Source organism: Acinonyx jubatus, chromosome A1, assembly GCF_027475565.1.
Source record: "Acinonyx jubatus isolate Ajub_Pintada_27869175 chromosome A1, VMU_Ajub_asm_v1.0, whole genome shotgun sequence".
NCBI classification, from domain to species: Eukaryota; Metazoa; Chordata; class Mammalia; order Carnivora; family Felidae; genus Acinonyx; species Acinonyx jubatus.
In genome coordinates this window covers 14,436,189-14,453,977 of record NC_069380.1, presented here as the reverse complement: position 1 = coordinate 14,453,977, position 17,789 = coordinate 14,436,189, and the positions used below count along the sequence as shown (strand labels likewise).

The following is a 17,789-nucleotide window of genomic DNA, read 5'->3' as shown; positions in this document are numbered from 1 at the left end:
CTCTTTTGCTCTTTATTACTTCATTTTGGAACTTTGATTGCCCTATTTTAGATCTAAGATTGCTCTAATGCTGCACCGCAATTGTATGAGGGGCTTAGTTTTCACTTTGTTCTCAGAACCAGGCTGGCTATAAATTTATCTCTGTTCTTTGAAGAAGCTAACAGTAAATTTTCAAGAGGAAAAAATGGTGGTACATATCCCTACAGAGGAAAAGTAATCTCTTAAAAGCAGAATAACCTCCAGGCTACATCCTTTTAAAGAGAGACTTTCAAACCAGGACGCCTTCAACTTTTATATGTCGTCTATATTTTTCTTCAGGCTTTGTACCTACTCTTCTGCTCTCTGTGTAAGGTTTCTCTGTAATGACCCCGTTCCTCCCCACACCCTTTAAATCTGTAATGAAGTCATGCGTTCCCAATTCTGATGTCATAATAACTTCCAGAGCTGCGGCTGGGTAGCACATCCTGGAGATCATCTGAGGTTTCATCAGGAAAACGAGGCATAGAGACCCGGAATTGGAATACCTACAAAATCGAATCTCTGTTTCATAAATTACCACATACTGCAATGAAAATGAACTTTGTAAAGTTAAATCCATGGGAGGGTTTCCATTTGGTTTAATTGCACTCAAAGCAGTTCTGCATTTCAGGCATCGGTTTCATTAAAATGAAACCAGTCCTTCCCAGAGATTCAGCCACACTCCCTCATCAACAGATAATAAGATAATTTAGAATGAGGAGGTGCTAAAATAACAGGATGAGCTCGTGGCTCTGTTTCCATGTCTGACAACTTCATCACCTTTCATCTTTATTATACAGCCGCCCTGAGCTGAATGTTGATGAATGAGGCACGCCTGGCGTCCTCCCTTGTCAGACACACGGGCCTGGGGCTCCCATTTCCCAGGGGCGCTCTAGCCCGCCTGGGAGCCACCAAGGGGAATAGATGTGGAGCTAGGGGAAGGCTGGGTAGGGCTGGGAAGAGGTTGAACCCACGACATCATCCATCCTGCCTGTGCCTCCCCATGTCATGACCAGGCGCTCTAAGGAGCTGCATTTGCGGGGAGCAGAGAGCTCCCCGGCTGTGGTGGCTCTTGACAGCCAAAGCGAGCCACAGTGGAACAGTTAAGCTGGCCAGCATCTTTTTCTGACCTCACCAAGTTCCAGAAAGTGTTTCTTTAGCCACTTCCTTCAGCCTAATTGTCCTCTTTCTCATTTTATGCCCCTGCTAGACCACCGCTCTTGATAAGGAGAGGCAGGTTTTCCGACGAAGACGCAACCAGGATGTGAAGAGCCGGTACAAGGCCCAGCCAGCTCCACCCGAACTCAACTCGGAATCGGAAGACTACTCCCCAAGCTCATCCGAGACTGTTCGCTCCCCAAACTCGCCCTTTTAAGAAGACCCTTTGACTCGAAGTCCTAGCTTAACCCTTTGAGACTCTGAGATTTTTTTTCCAAATTTATGTAAAACGGTTTCATCTGATCTATCTAGCACTCAATGCTTGAATGGCAGAACAGAAAGCGTGTTTTCTGGTATCGTTGTAGCGATTTCTCTTGGCTCAATGAGATGACCACACGTCGTTTGCGAAGATGGCACCTTGCTGCTAACAGGGTCCTCAAAGGGTTAAGGCTAATCTGCAACTTTTTTAAACATAGAAGCAATGAATGTGTTCATCAGTCAAACTAGGATCTGCAGTATGTAATATAGCACATGTTAACCCTCTGAGTGCATAGGATTTGACGGAGAACCCCTGGGGAAATTTTCAGGCCTCTGGATGTGTACACACGTGTTTCTTGATTTTGCTGCAGATCAAGGGATGTTATTAGATGCTGAGATGTCCAGACGAGAAGGACATCTCGAACGATATCTTGCTTGTCGTTTTTTGTGGGTTTAGAATATAGCAGGCTTATAACTTAGACAGAAGACCTCTCTTTCACAATCCCATGATGAAAGGGACTTTTTTCACTGGAGGGATGACTGTCAGCTGCCGTGAGCCCTGCATCCCAAGCGGAGGCAGTTGGGTCTGAGACAAAACAGCCTGACCCCAGGAACTAGATGGCGCCCCCTTCCCCCAAATTCTCTCCATGTGAAGACGGCCTGATGAGGCCCCAGAAATGCTGCTTCCACATCAGCTGCTGCTAGTTCCAGCACAGACCCTCGGAAGTCACCATATCTCGTCTTGTGCTTGGTGAATGAGGGTCTGCCTGCTCAGGATGAGACATCTGTAGGAATAAAAACAACTGGTGGGAAAGAGCAATAAATTGCCAGGTGCTCTATAGGGCTGGGGTTTCAGACAGAAAGAGGAAACAAGATCCTGTTCTTTTTCTTACCTGCTTTTCACACACTGCAGTCTTCATTGTGAAATCCGTGTAGAGTATGAAATCCATACACAGGAGTCCGGGGGCACAGGGATACTAGAGGCAGGTGCTTTGCAAGGTGGCCAAGGAGAAAGCACAATCCAGAATGTTCTAAAAATGGGCTTTAAGAAATCAACCCATTGGTAGGAGAATTCCATGTGCACCTTTAGGTTACCTAAGTACAGCCTCCCAGGAAGAACAGGATGAGGACCTACAAGGTACCCCTGAGAATAAAACTGCTGTTCCCCAAGATGACATTTTAATCCCACTGTCTTTAGCTGTCCACAGAGACATGTTTTTCTCCCTTTGGGCCAAGTCCTGTCTGAGACCTGCGTTTTCACTCCCGTTACCAAACCTTTCTCAAAACCCAGCCCTGTATCCCCCATGAGTTTCTTCTGGAATGTGTCCCATTTCAGAATGGGGACCTGCGGCTTCCAGTGTGTCACTGCAGTGCTTAGAGAAGAGGCTAGCCACGGTGTCTTGGAGACAGGGATCCAGCTCAAATGTCCTGCTAAGGTTTGCTCAGCAGTGTGATCCAGGAGACAACCAGTGAGTGATGGCTCATGAAATTGGCAACTTATTGTCTCTGTTTTGAATATACTTCAGTATCTGAAAGTCTTGAAACTTGTAGAGTCAGTTCTTTATTTTCAAATAGACATTCGTCTTCAATTGCTGCTTTTCACTCTTCAACTCATAAAGTATGGTCTGTATTAATATATATTTTAAAACCACAACATGTCATAACTTTTGCAATGGAGCGTCCCCAATTTTTTGCTCTTCCACATTTTGGTTTATCTCTTTGGTCTGCGTTGTCCTGACATATAAACAGTAGATTATTTATTGAGAATCCCCACCCCCGTTTGAGAGAGTTCTGGAATGGTAGCGTACTCGTCGCAAAGTAGCACAAGTCGGTTAGGTTTGGGATGGGGGAGGGGAGGACCGAATACCAGGAAGGGTGTTGGTGTGTAGGTAGATACCATATTAGTAAAATACCTTGAACCGGTCAGAAATTACTGCATTCTCTAGACCTATAAAGCAAAGCACTATCCTGAGCCTAAAGAGGAGCTGTATAGGTTGGCCTCAACTTTAAATGTGTGAATATGAAGAATCCTATGGGCAGAGACCTACCTGCGATAGACCGTCACTTTCGTTTCTTTCTCTGAATTACTGTTTTTCCCATGGGAGTTGCGTATATTGCTACAACCTCCACGTACAGAGCATACAGTGCAAGGCTCAGGCCTGTTTCCATCCAAGTCTAGGGGGACCGTGGACCCTGCAAAGCTGTGGAGTGTTTCCCGGCACACTGCAGAGCGGCAGCTTGGAGGAATGCAGGGCCCATTGAACATGGGGATCCCAGCGCATCGCTGTAGAATTTGAGTGATTTATGCTGAATAAACAGTGGAATGTGACCTGTCAAGTAGAAATATTGAGTAATCAGATGGAATGCAATCTTCGGCATTAAGCTATTGAGATTCTGAATGTCAGAGATGTACTCAGAGGGTTAACAGACAAGCACAAGGCATGCTGATTACATTGGTGTATCCAGACTGCTTTGCTTTTAGCCAGTGCTTTCTACTTTTTTTCACAACATTCTTGGGATAGTTCAAGTTTGAAATAATTAAGTGGTGGTGTTCTTTAAGGAATTTCTATAACCAAATTGATCTTATTTTTTATTTTACTTTATCATAGAATATATATGTACCATTATGGCAGTGTATCTCTGTACTTATCAATTTAATCATTGCCACAGTGTTTCCATATTTTTTTCCTAAGTATTTAATATAGCTCTTATGGTGTTGGCCTGGTGATGGGGACTGTCTTTCCTTTATTGATACATGACCAACCATATGGTATCTTCAAGGGAATTTTTAGATTCACCTTTTCAGTTTGGTAGTAGACGAATTAAAGAACTTCTTCATGGCTTGCATCATGTAAATCATCTCTGTTAGATGAGAACTGTTCATATTGATGAACACATTTTTTCTCAACAATGTAGCAGAAATCATTTTCTTCATCATAATCAATGAATACGTGATTTGCTCCAATCATTAGCAGGAAAAGTAAGATTTCAGTCATTGAAAATGTTTTTACCGTAGCCCTCACCTAACTTACACGTGGTGCATATTCAAATAAGCAGAGAAAAAAAATACAAATAAACTGCTGAAAACACTTGGTGTTTTGTATTCAGTGAGACCTTCTCGCAATGCCCAGCACCCCCATGGGTGGTGGTTAACAGGGCTGTCAGATATTGTTGAAAGAAGGCAATATATCCACGAATGAAGGCTAAAATTGCAATCCTTTACCCTTTGAGGCATATTTCAGTTGGAAAAAAAAAGAAAAGAAAAGAAAAGAAAAATTGGTTTAGCGTAGAGGGTCACAGAGCTACTGTGCAACCGAGGCTCAGGCACATTAAATCACGGTCGTTTGCTGACCAATGGCACCCATTAGACAACTCTGTACCCCACGCTGAAGTGCCATTGTGCTTGAGGAACAGCTTTCCTAATATTACTGTGTTGCTGCTAGCCCTTCTCAGGGTAAGGATCTGTCAGCGTTTCCATGATAAACTTCTGTTTTCAAAGGTTTTTAATTTGACCATAAAAAGGTGCCCCAGGCTGAAGTTTGCTGTATAGGGCCTGCACCAAAGAGTGAAGGTTTCGCTTCCTTCTCTTTTCTGCCTAATTCTCCCCCAGAAAGGGGCAATGACAACAAAAAATTGGGTTGTGTCCCCTTCTTCACTGTAAGTTCAGAATTTTGGAAAGCACCAAGATCCAAGATGGTAGTTTTAATGTAATGATTCATTTGGATGTGGGTTTAAACAAAAATTAATGAGTCTCCTGGCATATACTGTAGATAACATCTTTTCTATAATTTGTAAATTAATTTTTTTAACTGCTACATGATTTTTTTTTTTTTTTTTTGGTCCAAAGACCTTTAAAAAACTTGAAGTTGGTCTGTTCAAAGGTTAGCCTTTCCTGCGTGTTGTCTGCCATTTCCATTAGGAGTTTAGGGAAAATACTCTCAGACCGACCCTTACTTTGCATGGAGTGATAGAGGGTCAGATATATGCTTCTGTTGGAGATATGGATTTCTTTATTTAATCATCACGAAGCCATTCTTGTCTGTTGGGGGAAAACGGTGATTAAAAGCACTTCCAAAATTAACATTTTGTCAGTTCAGATACGGTAAGAGCATAAATTAACACACTTTACACTTTTTTTGTTGTTTAAAGGCAAATAAATCAACAAAACTTGAAGACACTAAACATTTGATTACTGCAAATGTGCTTTAAAATTGGCTCAATGGTGCTTATACATAACACAGTAACAAATGGGGTTCCTAGGACTGTCAGAAGGAATCTTTAATTTGTATGTAATTACATACTTGAGGAGGAGGTGCTTTTAAGCCAGTCTTTTATTTTTTAATCATCTCAAATGTGCAACCATCCATCCAGTAACATTAAGGGTCGTAAACTGGTGGGAAACAGGAAATTCAGTGTAGAGGCTTAGAATACCTCGGGTTAGAGTTGGGGGGGGGGTTCTCTCCCTTTGGTTTTGTTGTTGATAGACTTCAACGCTGGAGCTGCGGTGATCATTTTTCAGTGATCGAGCTTCTAACTGGCAGGTGTTTTGATCATGAGGTTTGCAATATCTTGCCCTTGGAGACAAGAGAGAAACCTAGTTTCCTTCTTTTTCCCTAAAGGAAAAGCGATCTCTATAATTAAACCATACCTGTAAATTTCCTCAACATTCTCTTTTGGTCAGCTGAATGGAGACCCTTAATGTTGCTTTAATGTAAAATTGTATATTTTTGTCTGTGATATACTTTATTAATTTAAAGTAAATAATAGTTCTAAAAGCCTTCACTGTCGGTATTAAGAGAAAGTAGGATTTTAAAAGTGATGATAAAGATGCTATAATGTCAATTCATTCCAGTCCAATCGAATGTGGTAAGAAAAAGACCTTGAATAGTTCTCTAGGGACAATTTCTCACTTGCCATTGACATTAATCTTTGATGTCTGCTCAGAAAAAAATAAAAAGAAATTGAAACTGGTCCAAGGTTAGAGTCATATCCTCGATAACTATTTTTTTTAATTTTATTAGGAAATTAATAATAGCCTTTTTCATTCTGGCTGAAAGAAAATTATTAAAGGATTAGTTGAGTGTGAAATTAAATAGTATTTTGCTCATGCATACTAAAAAGGTGGGCTAGGTACTTGATGTGTTTAAACAAGTTTCTGGAAGGTTTCAATTTGGTGCAAGAAAAAAATTCAATGTTTCCTTTGAAAATACTGAATTTATCAATTGCTGCATGGATCAGATGGCATAGGTTAATCTTTGATTTTCAGAATCTTAATGAAATAACTTTCAAACGATTTGTATCCGTGATTAAAGCTGGAATGAGATCAAATTTTTTCCCTAATCTCTCAGTTTAAGCTAATAAATGTAGGTTAATGTGGAATGAAATCATCTGTGATATATTATGTTTATTTATCAACTGAGCTTTTTTGATGTTGCCTGTTTTTATGTAAAACATGTTCTTAAAGTTAATAAAATAATAGTACTTGGTGTATGAACTACTATGTAATGCCCTAGCTGCAGCGTCCACTCCTCAGTTCCCTTTGTCATAATGGAGTAAAATTTCGTTTTAGTTCAATTCATAATTGACACATTCAGTCCACGAAGGAATAACCCAGCTGTGTTCTTGGGGGGAATTCTCTCTATGCAAGGCTTTAAAAATTAGTCATGCGGTCAGAGTGTAGCTTTCCCACATGTCCCCCACAGCAGAGTGTATATTTCATGGGCATAATTCAAAAACAACTATTTCAAAAATGTCCCTTTTCATATATTACCTTCCTGCCTGGGCCAGTGACTTGGATAAACACAAAGAAATCAAATACCATTCAGCCCGATTTTATCCTTCAACCCACATGCACAAGCTCTCCAGAGAAGAGTGTTGTTTTATCCGCTAACCTGTAATTAGCTGCCATTTTTATAGCAGTTTCCCATTAGGCATTCCATGTGCAATATTGACCTTAGCGAAAATTGCAAAACTGTACAATGGAATAAAGTTCTTTCCCATGTTAGTTTTTCAATGCTAGGAGATTGAGAAGTCGGCCAGCAAAAGTGACTGCAGGTTCCCTGGTGTCCTGTGAAGGCGCCAGAATGATCTCCAAGCACTTGTAAAATTAGCAGTCACCTTCTCTGCCATCTACAGGCTGCTAAGGTGGCTACTGTTTTCCCTTTTGCTCCTCTGCAGTGAAATTACTGGGTCCTTTCTGGGCTTTTTGTGCAACTGCTGTAAAACAATAGCTAAAGTGATTGCTTCCCAAGGACCATTACCTTGTTTTATGAGGCTGGAACCCCCTCAAAAAAACCTGCTATCAGAAAAATGGGCCCTGATGCAGAAACCTCAAACACCAGCCACTCTGGCGTTGAAGATGATAAAACTGCCACAGGAGGAAATTGGGAAAGAAAGGTCTCCCAGGACTCCTCCGGAAGGATTGGTAGTTGGGAAGGCGGGGCTTCTGTACAGATAAGGAAGTTATGCAAATGGAGGTAAATGAGTAACAAGAAACGGGGAAAGAAGCATCCTGGGACAGTTCTTGTAACACCTCCTTCAACGGAAGAAAGGCTTTGCTGTATCTTAGAAGGTGGCTCATTCCCCCAGCTCCAGGAGGAGTACTGAGGGAAGATGAGGAACCCCGCCCAGCCAGCTGGACCAGCCAAATCCACGCTGGCCATCAGCACTGTGACAGATGTCCCTGCCAGATTGCCTGCACATCCAAATCATTCATTCAAATGTTTCTTGAGTAAGTGCCAACGACACGGCACTTGGTTGGGGCTTAGGAAAGAAAAGGGAATCTCTGTTGTCCATTTTGATTTTTACTATGGATCAGAAGACTTTAAAGGTGAGAAAATATGCCTCTAGCTGGAAGGTTTGGCATTTATTCTGGGGCTCCTGGTCCAGAGTTCAGACAACATAGACAGACACAGCCACATCCAGTGAGACCTTGTGTTTATGGCAGCTTGGATTTTCTCACTTGAAGATGTATGTTTACCATCTGCTTGTTCTACGGTGCACACGCCCTGTGGTACTCTTGGCTTTGCTCCTGACCTCTGAAGTAGAAGACCTCCCAGAGTCCTCTCACCATCTGTAATTACCATGCAATTTTAAACCCTGTCGTAGACTGATACAAAACTGTGTCCATTTATTCAACAAGAATTGTCAAGTACCTACGGTGAGTGATGCGTTTGTGGGGGCTAAGACGAGCAAGTCAGAATTCCTGTTCATAAGACTCTCAGATCTAGTGAGAAACCTTCTACTTTGGATGTCCATGGATGGGGGAGACTGATTTATCACTCACAGATGGTGGAACACCAGTGTGTCAGGGGCACAGCATCCCTACCGGCCCGCGACTGGCCCTCTCAGCATGTGTAGACTGTGGCTGTCTGCAAGCCAACCATCAGTCTCATGCAAATAAATTTGTGGCCCGTTCTATTACAACAATTCATATGTCACCATTAGAAAAACCCTAGAAGGAGGGGGAGAAAGGAAGGGAAGGAAAGATAAGAGAGGGAACGAGGGAGGGAGGGAAGGAGGAAATGAAGGCCTCTGAGAACACAGGTGCCTCAGTCTTATGACCCAGTGTACCATTTGGAGAATTTCAAGGGAAAGAAAAATATTAATGTCTCACAGTGTGCTTCTCAAAACCAGTCTCAGGAGATGCTCTGTGGGAATCATAGAACATACCTTGGTATAGATACAACATGGCTTTTGTCTCTTCCACATTCTTCAATCAAGTGAATGGTCCCCCATGATAGGGTGAATAAAAGTAAGATCTCATCAATGGCACCATCCCTGCGTTTCTTCAGGAAGCAGGAGGTGGGGTGTTTCCCCAAAATGTTCTTATTCCCACCCTTTGCTGTCCATTCTCTCTTTGACTTTCGAGATCCCCTTGGAGGACCCATTTCCCACCACCTGGAAGAAGAACATTCCCTAAACCTCCACTACTAATGGAAATTTCAGCCTGAGGGACCCACTCCCCCATCTGCCATCCAAGCCAGATCATCTCCTCCCATCTCCAGCAAGTTCCTCTCAGGTGCCAGTCCCTCTGCGTGATCCTGGGTCACAGGTAACACACCCAACCGCTCTCTCTGCCATGCCCAAGTCCTGTGTAGGAAACAAGTAAATGGAGAGGAATCATCCAGAACGATCAGGGCTGTGGCAGAGAAAAGCATGAGACGCTCTGAGAGCGCTTTGCAGTTCACCTGTGATGGGGGGATTCGGAGGACACTACCTAGAGAAGGTGCCCTTGAGTGAGGGCCTGAAGAACAAGCAGGAGTCAGCCAAGAGGAGGAAGATCTTCCAAGCCATGAGAACATGCATAGAGAACGTGAAGGAGCTCCGAATCGGCAAGATGGAGTCCTAGAGTCTGTCCAATGAGACCAGGGTACAGCCCAGGGATCTGGGTCTCATGGGCCTGCGGCTGTCAAGCCAGAGGACAGGCGTGGGGATGGGCACATCTCATTGTGTGTGTGGCAGGTACACTTAAAAATGAAATAGCTCCAGATGCGGGTCCCCAGGAATTGGCTAAGGAGGAAGTGGAGCAGGGCAGACGGCTCTTGAGGGAGCATTAAAGACACTTTCACAAATAATATGGATCCTAATCACCCCTGCACAGCAGTAGCAGAGGGCAACCTCCCTTTGCCAACAGAAGAGCAGGCCATGTGTTAATCCTTTCCTGTGAGGAGTAGAACCCCCATCTCACAAAGCTTATCAGCCCACTGCTCACAGGGAAAAAAAAATCATTCTCTTGTATGTTGCTCATTTCTGGAAAAAAAAAAAAAAGAAAGAAAGAAAAGAAAAGAGAAATTCACTGACCCTGAAAATAGCACTCTTGCTCCTTCTTCCTGGACAAATCCACATTGTCACCTTTCCCTACAGCAGGGTGATAATTAATGTTCCACCCAAGAGAGATTTCGTTATTCCATCAGAATTACCTATTAATTTCCTGGATTTTTCTAAGTAGTGAACTTGTCATTGCTGGCACATTGTTCAGAATGTGAAATACCCTTTCATTTTCAACAGGTAAATCAAGGCCCCAAACAACCCAGACATTTTTCAATTTCGTCTCTTGACATGGTCCCCATTGTAGATGCTCCACATTTTAACAGCATTTTCCAAATCATCTGGTCTCCTGCCGAGTAAACCATTTTGCTTCATCAATAGCTTCTATTGCTTCTACTTCCCTTCCTGTAGAGGAAGGTAACAGTTCACACTGGTCTGTTAAGTTGGAAAACTGAAAATTTCCTGCTCAGGTTGGGAAGGGAGTCTCATTCACATACTTGCAGCCTCTGATTTGTTCAAGGTCCTGCCATGAAGCAGGTTTTGTGGGTTCTCCTGAATCACCCATACATGGGCGTGCTTTTCTGCAAAAATGTGGACAGGTTATGTCTGCCTTAATATTGCTGCTTCTCAGGGCCCTCTGGCAAGAGAGCCTTCCTTTCTCCACATAGTCGCACAGAAACGTCTGATGAAAATACACCAAGGTGGAGAAAAGGAAGGAGGCAGATATCACCTAGGCAACCTGAGTCTGTAGAATGCCCAGAGTTGCATTCAGAAAAGTGGGGAAAGCAAAGACCCATGGCCTGGGTGACCAAGCTGACCAAGGATGTTTGCTGCTGAGCCTTGGATCTCTTTACTGTCAGCTGAGCAGAGCCTCTGGAACCCTCTCTTAACCAAAGCCAGTGCACAGGGATGGTGCTGACAGGAGCAGAGGATGCCCTCGGACCTCAGGGGTCACTCGTGTTAGTCCTGTTAGGATATCCTGTTAGGATAACACTCAGCATTATCCTACTCAGCTCTAGCCCCAACCTGTCATCAGGGCTTGCTCTCATGGATAAGAGGAAGGCCAGAGTTTCACGGGGCCACGTCAGGCCTCCTACCACAGGCTCCTGCCCCCTCTCCATGCCCAACTCCACTAGCCCATGTTGTAGCACAAACAGCCACATAAACCCTGATATTACCATGGCTTCCACCTGCTCAGTCCCGGGCTTCAACCTGCTCTCCTCCCCAGGGCCCCATCTGCTGCGGAAATCCATGTGGCTTCCCCACCATGAATGCACAAGGTTTCACTTCGCCTTAATGTGGTCCTAAATCCAGACCGGCCTCTGGGCAACTCTAGCCCTGGCCTCTACCATGCCTCTTACAGTCTGGAGACTTGGGGATCATTTCCAAGAAGGTTAGCTTTCACAAGAGAGGCTGTGTGCCCCTATTAGAGAAACAGATACCGTTTCAAGGTAGTCAAAAGCACAGTTGGTGGGTAAGCTGTTTGCTGTTTCCTGCCCTGCGGGGCATGAATATGTCCTGAGAAATGTCCCAACTGTAGCAACTCATCACGATCTCTATGTGAGCCGGGGACCCTGTGACATAGAGGTGGAGCTTTTCCATTCTACAGTCTGTTGCATCAATGTTGGCTTTGGAGCTCAGACCCGCACCACCACTGCTTCTGCGCTGCTGTGTTAGCAAGTTCATTTCCCCAGTCCACCACCCCAGAGACACGGGTGCCATTGCTAGAGTGCCTGGTGCTGTTATTAACTAGTTATCCTGCAAGTATGCGCATGGGTATGGGTGTGTGCGTGTGTGTGTGTGTAGTTTGTGTATATATGTGTGCGGTATATATGCACTATGTGTATGCATGTGGTACATGGGGGGGAGTATGTGTATGTGTGCATATGTGTGTGCTGTCTGTGTATGCCTGTATGCATGTATGTGTTTGTTGTATGTGGTATGTGTGTATGTGTGTGTTGTATATATGGGTGCATATGTGTGTGGTATATATGTATATGCATGTGTGTATGTGTATGCGTTGCATGTGGTATATATGTGTTCATGTGCATGTGTGTACGTGTATGTTGTGTATATATGTGCACATGTGACGGTGTATGTGGTATGGTTGTATCTAAGTGTGCATGCATGTGTGGCATGTATATATATGCGTGTAGTGTGTATGTGCATGTAGGGGGCATGGTAATTTAAAAAACATGAATCTACATCATACAGTGCAGCAAGCTTCCTGCTGGAGGCAGCTGAACTATCTAAAACGTTTGCCATCTTATTATCCCCCATAAAGATTATCCTCACTCTCCCACAGTGTCAGTCTTAATATCTGCTGTAACATGGGATTTGGTTCCTGGCCAGAGCCGGCCTCCTAGAGCTCTATTTACTCTCCTACACTGTCTTCTGCTTCATCATTTGCCACAAGCAGGGGAGGCAGCCGCAGTAACTTTAGATTTGAGTAGTTAGCCTCAAAAGTCCTGCCGTAAGTCAGAAAGGCACAAGCTGGCACTTGGAAAATGAGCTGCTCCTTTCTTTAATACAAGTTACTATATTTTCGGTCCCGGGCAAGAGTTTCCTGTCTCCCTGCCTTCCCCCAGTGCCGATGCTCTTCACAGATATGTGATGTGAAAGGCTGCCTGGCGGCTATTGGCATCTTAAAACTGTTTACATGTGAAATCACCAGACCATTATCTTTCTTCCACGTGAGGCCCAGCTTCAACAATCTGCCAGTTGCCCTCGATATTGACTTTCTTTCTTCCTGTTGGTTTGGCTGACACTAGCATGCCTGCTGGGAGTGCTCGCAGTGTCTCTGGAGAGCGGAGGGAGCCCGCCCTGCCCCTTGTCTGGTGACGGGTCGTAGAAGGGAAAGGGCCACATTTGTAAGTACAAAGAGGGATGCAGCAGATGAAAAACTTCTGGGGACACGAGCTTGAAATTCCCCTTCTCCTGAGAAAACCTGTATGCCTGCATTTGGTTTCAGCCACACCTAAAAGCCAAGTCTAAACTAGGGCTTCCAAGAAAGAGAATTCTAAGTTCATAAATCATGGAGAATTTAGTCCAACATCGTCTTCCGGCCAGAAGTTACCTGGGCAGAGATCTCTTCACAGGCATCAAACAGCTTTCCATAAACGTTCTGTCAGGATTCTAAGCTAAGACAGTAGGTCATCAACAAGGACGCAAGCGAGAGAATCATGAGGGTTTTGACACCATCTGGGAACACATGTCTCTGCACAGGCTCGGGGGTCTAACGGTGTGATGTGTCTGCTTAGAACATCAAGTTCAAAGTCTGGCATGGCAGGAAAATGGCTGATGAGGATATCACAGGGACCTTGTACGACTTATTCAATAATGAAGAGGCATTAAAGGGTTTTAGTTTGGGCATGACATGTTGCAATGTGTGTTTTAAACAGATGCCTCTGTCAACATTGTGGGGGATTGTATGAAAGGGAGCATGACTGGCAACTGGAAAACCAAGTAGGGGACTCATAATATTTTAGGAAGATACTGTGAAGTCCTAAAGTGGGCACTGGCAATACGAATGGAGAGGAGGAAAAGCGCTAAAGAAATATTTAGAAGGCCAAAGGAATCGGCATTTCACTCGGGTGACGCGGTGACTGTGGAATGACTAATATAGGAGAGCAGAGGACAAGGGGCGAGTTTGGTTTTGAGTATGTTAGGTTTAGGTGATTGTGGAGCATCTGAAAGAAGATAACCAAGAGACACAGGTCTGGGCTGGACACGGTGATCTGGAGGTGGAGCAGAATAGCGGTTGTTGAAACCTTAAAGGGTAGATGCCATCACACAAGGAGACTTATGAAAGTATGTAGGAAAGAGGGCTGAGGAAGGAACCCTGGAGACACCAAGCAGGAGAGATCCCGAAGGAAGCCAAGACATCAGATACCTGAGGGACTGTGGATCAGAAGTTAAGGGTTCAGGAGCCAAGGGAAGAGGCAACGAGGGAGGGAATGATGAGTGGTGTCAAATGTAGTCAAGCAGTTTCCTAAGATAAAAAGTGAAGGGTTGTGGAACTAAACATAGACCAACCAAATGAAACAAGCTATTTATGCCGAGTTTGCTGTAGCGAAGGAATCATCCACCATCACTTGCCTTTGGCAGAGACTCACAGGCAGCCAGAAGAGTGGGAGGGGTTTAGAGTAGAAAAGAGAAGGCTGCAGGTGCCTGATTGGAGGCTGTTGCCGTGAAGCAGCAGGTGGGTTAACTGGAAGGGGAATATCCTAGGGGTGGCTGAGTTGGCTAAGAGTCCCACTTAGGGACATGGTCATGATCTTATAGTTTGTGAGTTCAAGCCCCGCATCGGGCTCTGTGCTGACAGTGCAGAGCCTGCTTGGGATTCTCTCTCTCCCTTTTTCTCTGCCCTCCCCCCTCTCTCTCAAAGAAGCTTAAAAACATATCCTATGGGATTGGTTAGGATGCATACTTAGTTTTCTCTGGTTGGTCCTGAGTTGGAGTGGGGACAAAAATAGGGAGGCTATCAGCTATTGGTCAAATTCTGACCATTTGGGGCTGTTATAAATTGTCGTTAGGGATGGCAATCTGGCTACCTGCAAGCTTGACATATAGTAGACTGGCTGTCTGGGCTGGTTATTATAGATATGGGGGTTGGTCTCCTGGGCTGGTTGCTGCAGGGTGTGAGTCAAAGTTCCATTTTTTTTAAGTTTATATATTTATTTTGAGACAAAGAGAGAGAGAAAGCCGGGGGGGGGGGGGGGGAAAGGGCGGAACGCATGAGCAGGGGAAGGGCAGAAAGAGAGGGAGAGAGAATCCCAAGTAGACTGGCTCCTTGCTATAACAGAAGCCTGAAGTGAGGCTCAATCCCATGAACCGTGAGATCATGACCTGAGCTGAAACCAAGAGTCAGATGCTTAACTGACTGAGCCACCCAGTCGCCCCAAAGTTCCATTTTTATATCTGGGCCAGCATTGTCCGTTTGTACAGTCTCTCAGGGCACTAGTTTTGGCTTCTGGGAGGTTTACTGAAAGCAGTTTCAGATATGACAAGAGAATGGAGCCTACAGACACGGATAGGAAATAAGCACATGTGGATGGAGAACGCGTCCCCTGCCCTTTCAAAGACATTAAAAAAAATTTTTTTTAATGTTTATTTATTTTTGAGAGACAGAGACAGAGCATGAGTGGGGGAGGGGCAGAGAGAGAGGGAGACACAGAATCAAAACAAACTCCAGCCTCTGAGCTCTCAGCACAGAGCCCGATGTGGCGCTCCAACCCACAGACTGTGAGATCATGACCTGAGCTAAAGTTGGACGCTTAACCAACTGAGCGACCCAGGTGCCCCCAAAGACATTTTGTTAAGAGCAGGAGTAAAGGGTGGCAAGTTTCCAAGATGCATTTTGTTTTTAAAAGAATGAGTGCACCTTGTTAATAGCCCAAGAAGAAACCTGTGTAAAAGCAAGTAAAAATATAAGACCTGTTGCCCTTCTCCCTCTGCATGTCTCATCTGGACCTCGAATGCATCAAGTTCAAAACTGATCCCCCTCAGTCTTTCTACAAACAAGTTCTATCTCCTATGTGCTCGGGGTTAGTTGGTGCGCTCCCTGCCCCAATGACGCAGCCCCTCAATGAGTCACTAAGTTCTATCAGTTACTTCTATATGTCATCACAGCCACCCTCTGCTCTTCAATCCCTCTGGTACTGCCTTGGTTTAGGTTCCCATCATATCTCAACTGCACTGGTGTGACAGGTCTCATACTGGTCCTTTCAACCCCTGCCTATCCCAACTCAGAACTACTGACTCAGCTTTCTTTTTAAAATTCAAATAATTTTATTTTTCTGCTTATATTCTTTAAGTGAAGCCCACAGAATAAATCGCAAACTTCTTAGCCATTTATTCATTCATTCCATAAATAGTTCTTAAGCACCTAAGATGCACCAGGCATCATGCTGGGTACTGAGTATACAGTAAGGAGCCAAATGAATCCACCCTCTGGTTCTTGAAGTTTGTAGTCTAGCGGTGGATAGACATTAATTAAATAATTGCACAAATATCATTTCAACTCTGGGGAGCACATCATAGTTGACCCTTGAACAATGTTAAGGTTGGGGTGCCAATCCCCACACATGCAGAGATTTTCAAATAACTTTTGACTCCCCCCAAATTTAACTACTAATAGTCTATTGTTGACTGAACATAAAAAGTCGATTAACACATATTTTGTATATGTATTAATACCGTATTCTTAAATCACCTAAGCTAGAAAAAAGAAAATGTTATTAAGAATATCATAAGGAAGGGGCATCTGGGTGGTTCAGTCGATTAAGCGACGGACACTTGATTTCAGCTCAGGTCATGATCTCACACTTGGTGGTATCGAGCCCTGTGTCAGGCTCTGTGCCCACGGTGTGGAGCCTGCTTAGGATTCTGTCTCTCCCTCTCCCTGTGCCCCTCCCCTGCTCACATGCATGTTCTCTTTCTCAAAATAAATAAACATTAAAAAAAGAATATCATAAGGAAGAGAAAATACATTCACAGTACTGTACAGTCTTTCCTGAAAAATATCCATGTGTCAGTGGACCCATGCTGTCCAAACATGTGTTGTTTGAGGGTCAACTGTATTATAAAGGATAGATGCAGAATACTATAAGAGAAACTGATAGGGGAATTTGATGGAGATGGGGAGGTTAAAGAAGTCTTCCTGAGCTGAGATTAGAAGGATGAGTAGGCGTTAACCAGGTAAAAGGGAGAAAAGAGCATTTGTTGGAACAATGTCAACAAAGCTTCGGTGGTGGAAGGGAGCATGGCCAGCCCAAGAAGGTGAGATCTGGCCAGTGTGGAGGGAGCAAGGTATGAGACGCATAAGAGACGGGCAGTTACGTGGGTCTTCCAGGCAGAACAATGGTTTATCTTTAACGCCAGAGTGAGGGGTTTTAAGCAGGAGGCAGGGGTAGAGATCTGATCTGATTTTCATTTCAAAAGGATCACTCTGGCAGGGGTATGGAGAGTGAAGGCGGCAGGCTGAGAAGACAGAAACAGAAGGCTGTACAGAGATGAGAGTGGAGAGACTCAGTAATGGTAGTGGAGAGGTGGATACTGACATTTGGGAGCTACACTTAATGGGGCTTAAACAAGAGTAGTTTGAGCAAGAGTCCACAGGGATGATTCTAGGTTTCCCCCTTACAGATATGGATAATGTTCCCTCCTAGTCTCTGAGTTAGGGAACTCTGGTGGAGAGCTGATTGAAAGAGCAGAGGTGGATGCTAAATGTAGTTTCAGACATGTTCGTTTTGAGGTGAGTTTGACACACCAAAAGACCTCAAGCATGCAGTAGGTTATAGTAGTCTGGAGCCTAGAGGACACAGAATGTGTAAGTGGTCTACGTATAGGAACTAACTGATGGATGGGAATGCTTGAGTATAGAGTAAGAGGAGAAGAGTTAGGAACCTTAAAGAACTTCAGCCTATAGTGATTGGGTAGAGGAAGACATGCACAAGAGAAGAGACAAAGAAGCAGCTGGAGAAGAAGGAAGAACCCAGGAGAGGGCTGTATTGTGAAAGCCAAGGATAGAGGGTACATCAGAGACAGATAGGTACAAATCTGCTGGATTTAGCAATATGGAAGTT

General features: G+C 44.2%; 1 protein-coding gene across 6 annotated transcripts in view; it reads left to right on the top strand.

Moving 5' to 3' along the window:
* Positions 1-6,924, top strand: part of DCLK1 (doublecortin like kinase 1) — a 343,799-nt gene extending 336,875 nt beyond the window's left edge. For all 6 annotated transcript variants that reach the window (XM_027064683.2, XM_027064681.2, XM_027064682.2 and 3 more), the window contains one exon: positions 1,229-6,924. In XM_027064683.2, coding sequence (XP_026920484.1) covers positions 1,229-1,286 — 58 coding nt within the window. In that variant the 3' untranslated portion in view covers positions 1,287-6,924. The remainder of the gene's footprint in view (positions 1-1,228) is intronic.
* The last annotated feature ends 10,865 nt before the right edge of the window (positions 6,925-17,789 follow it).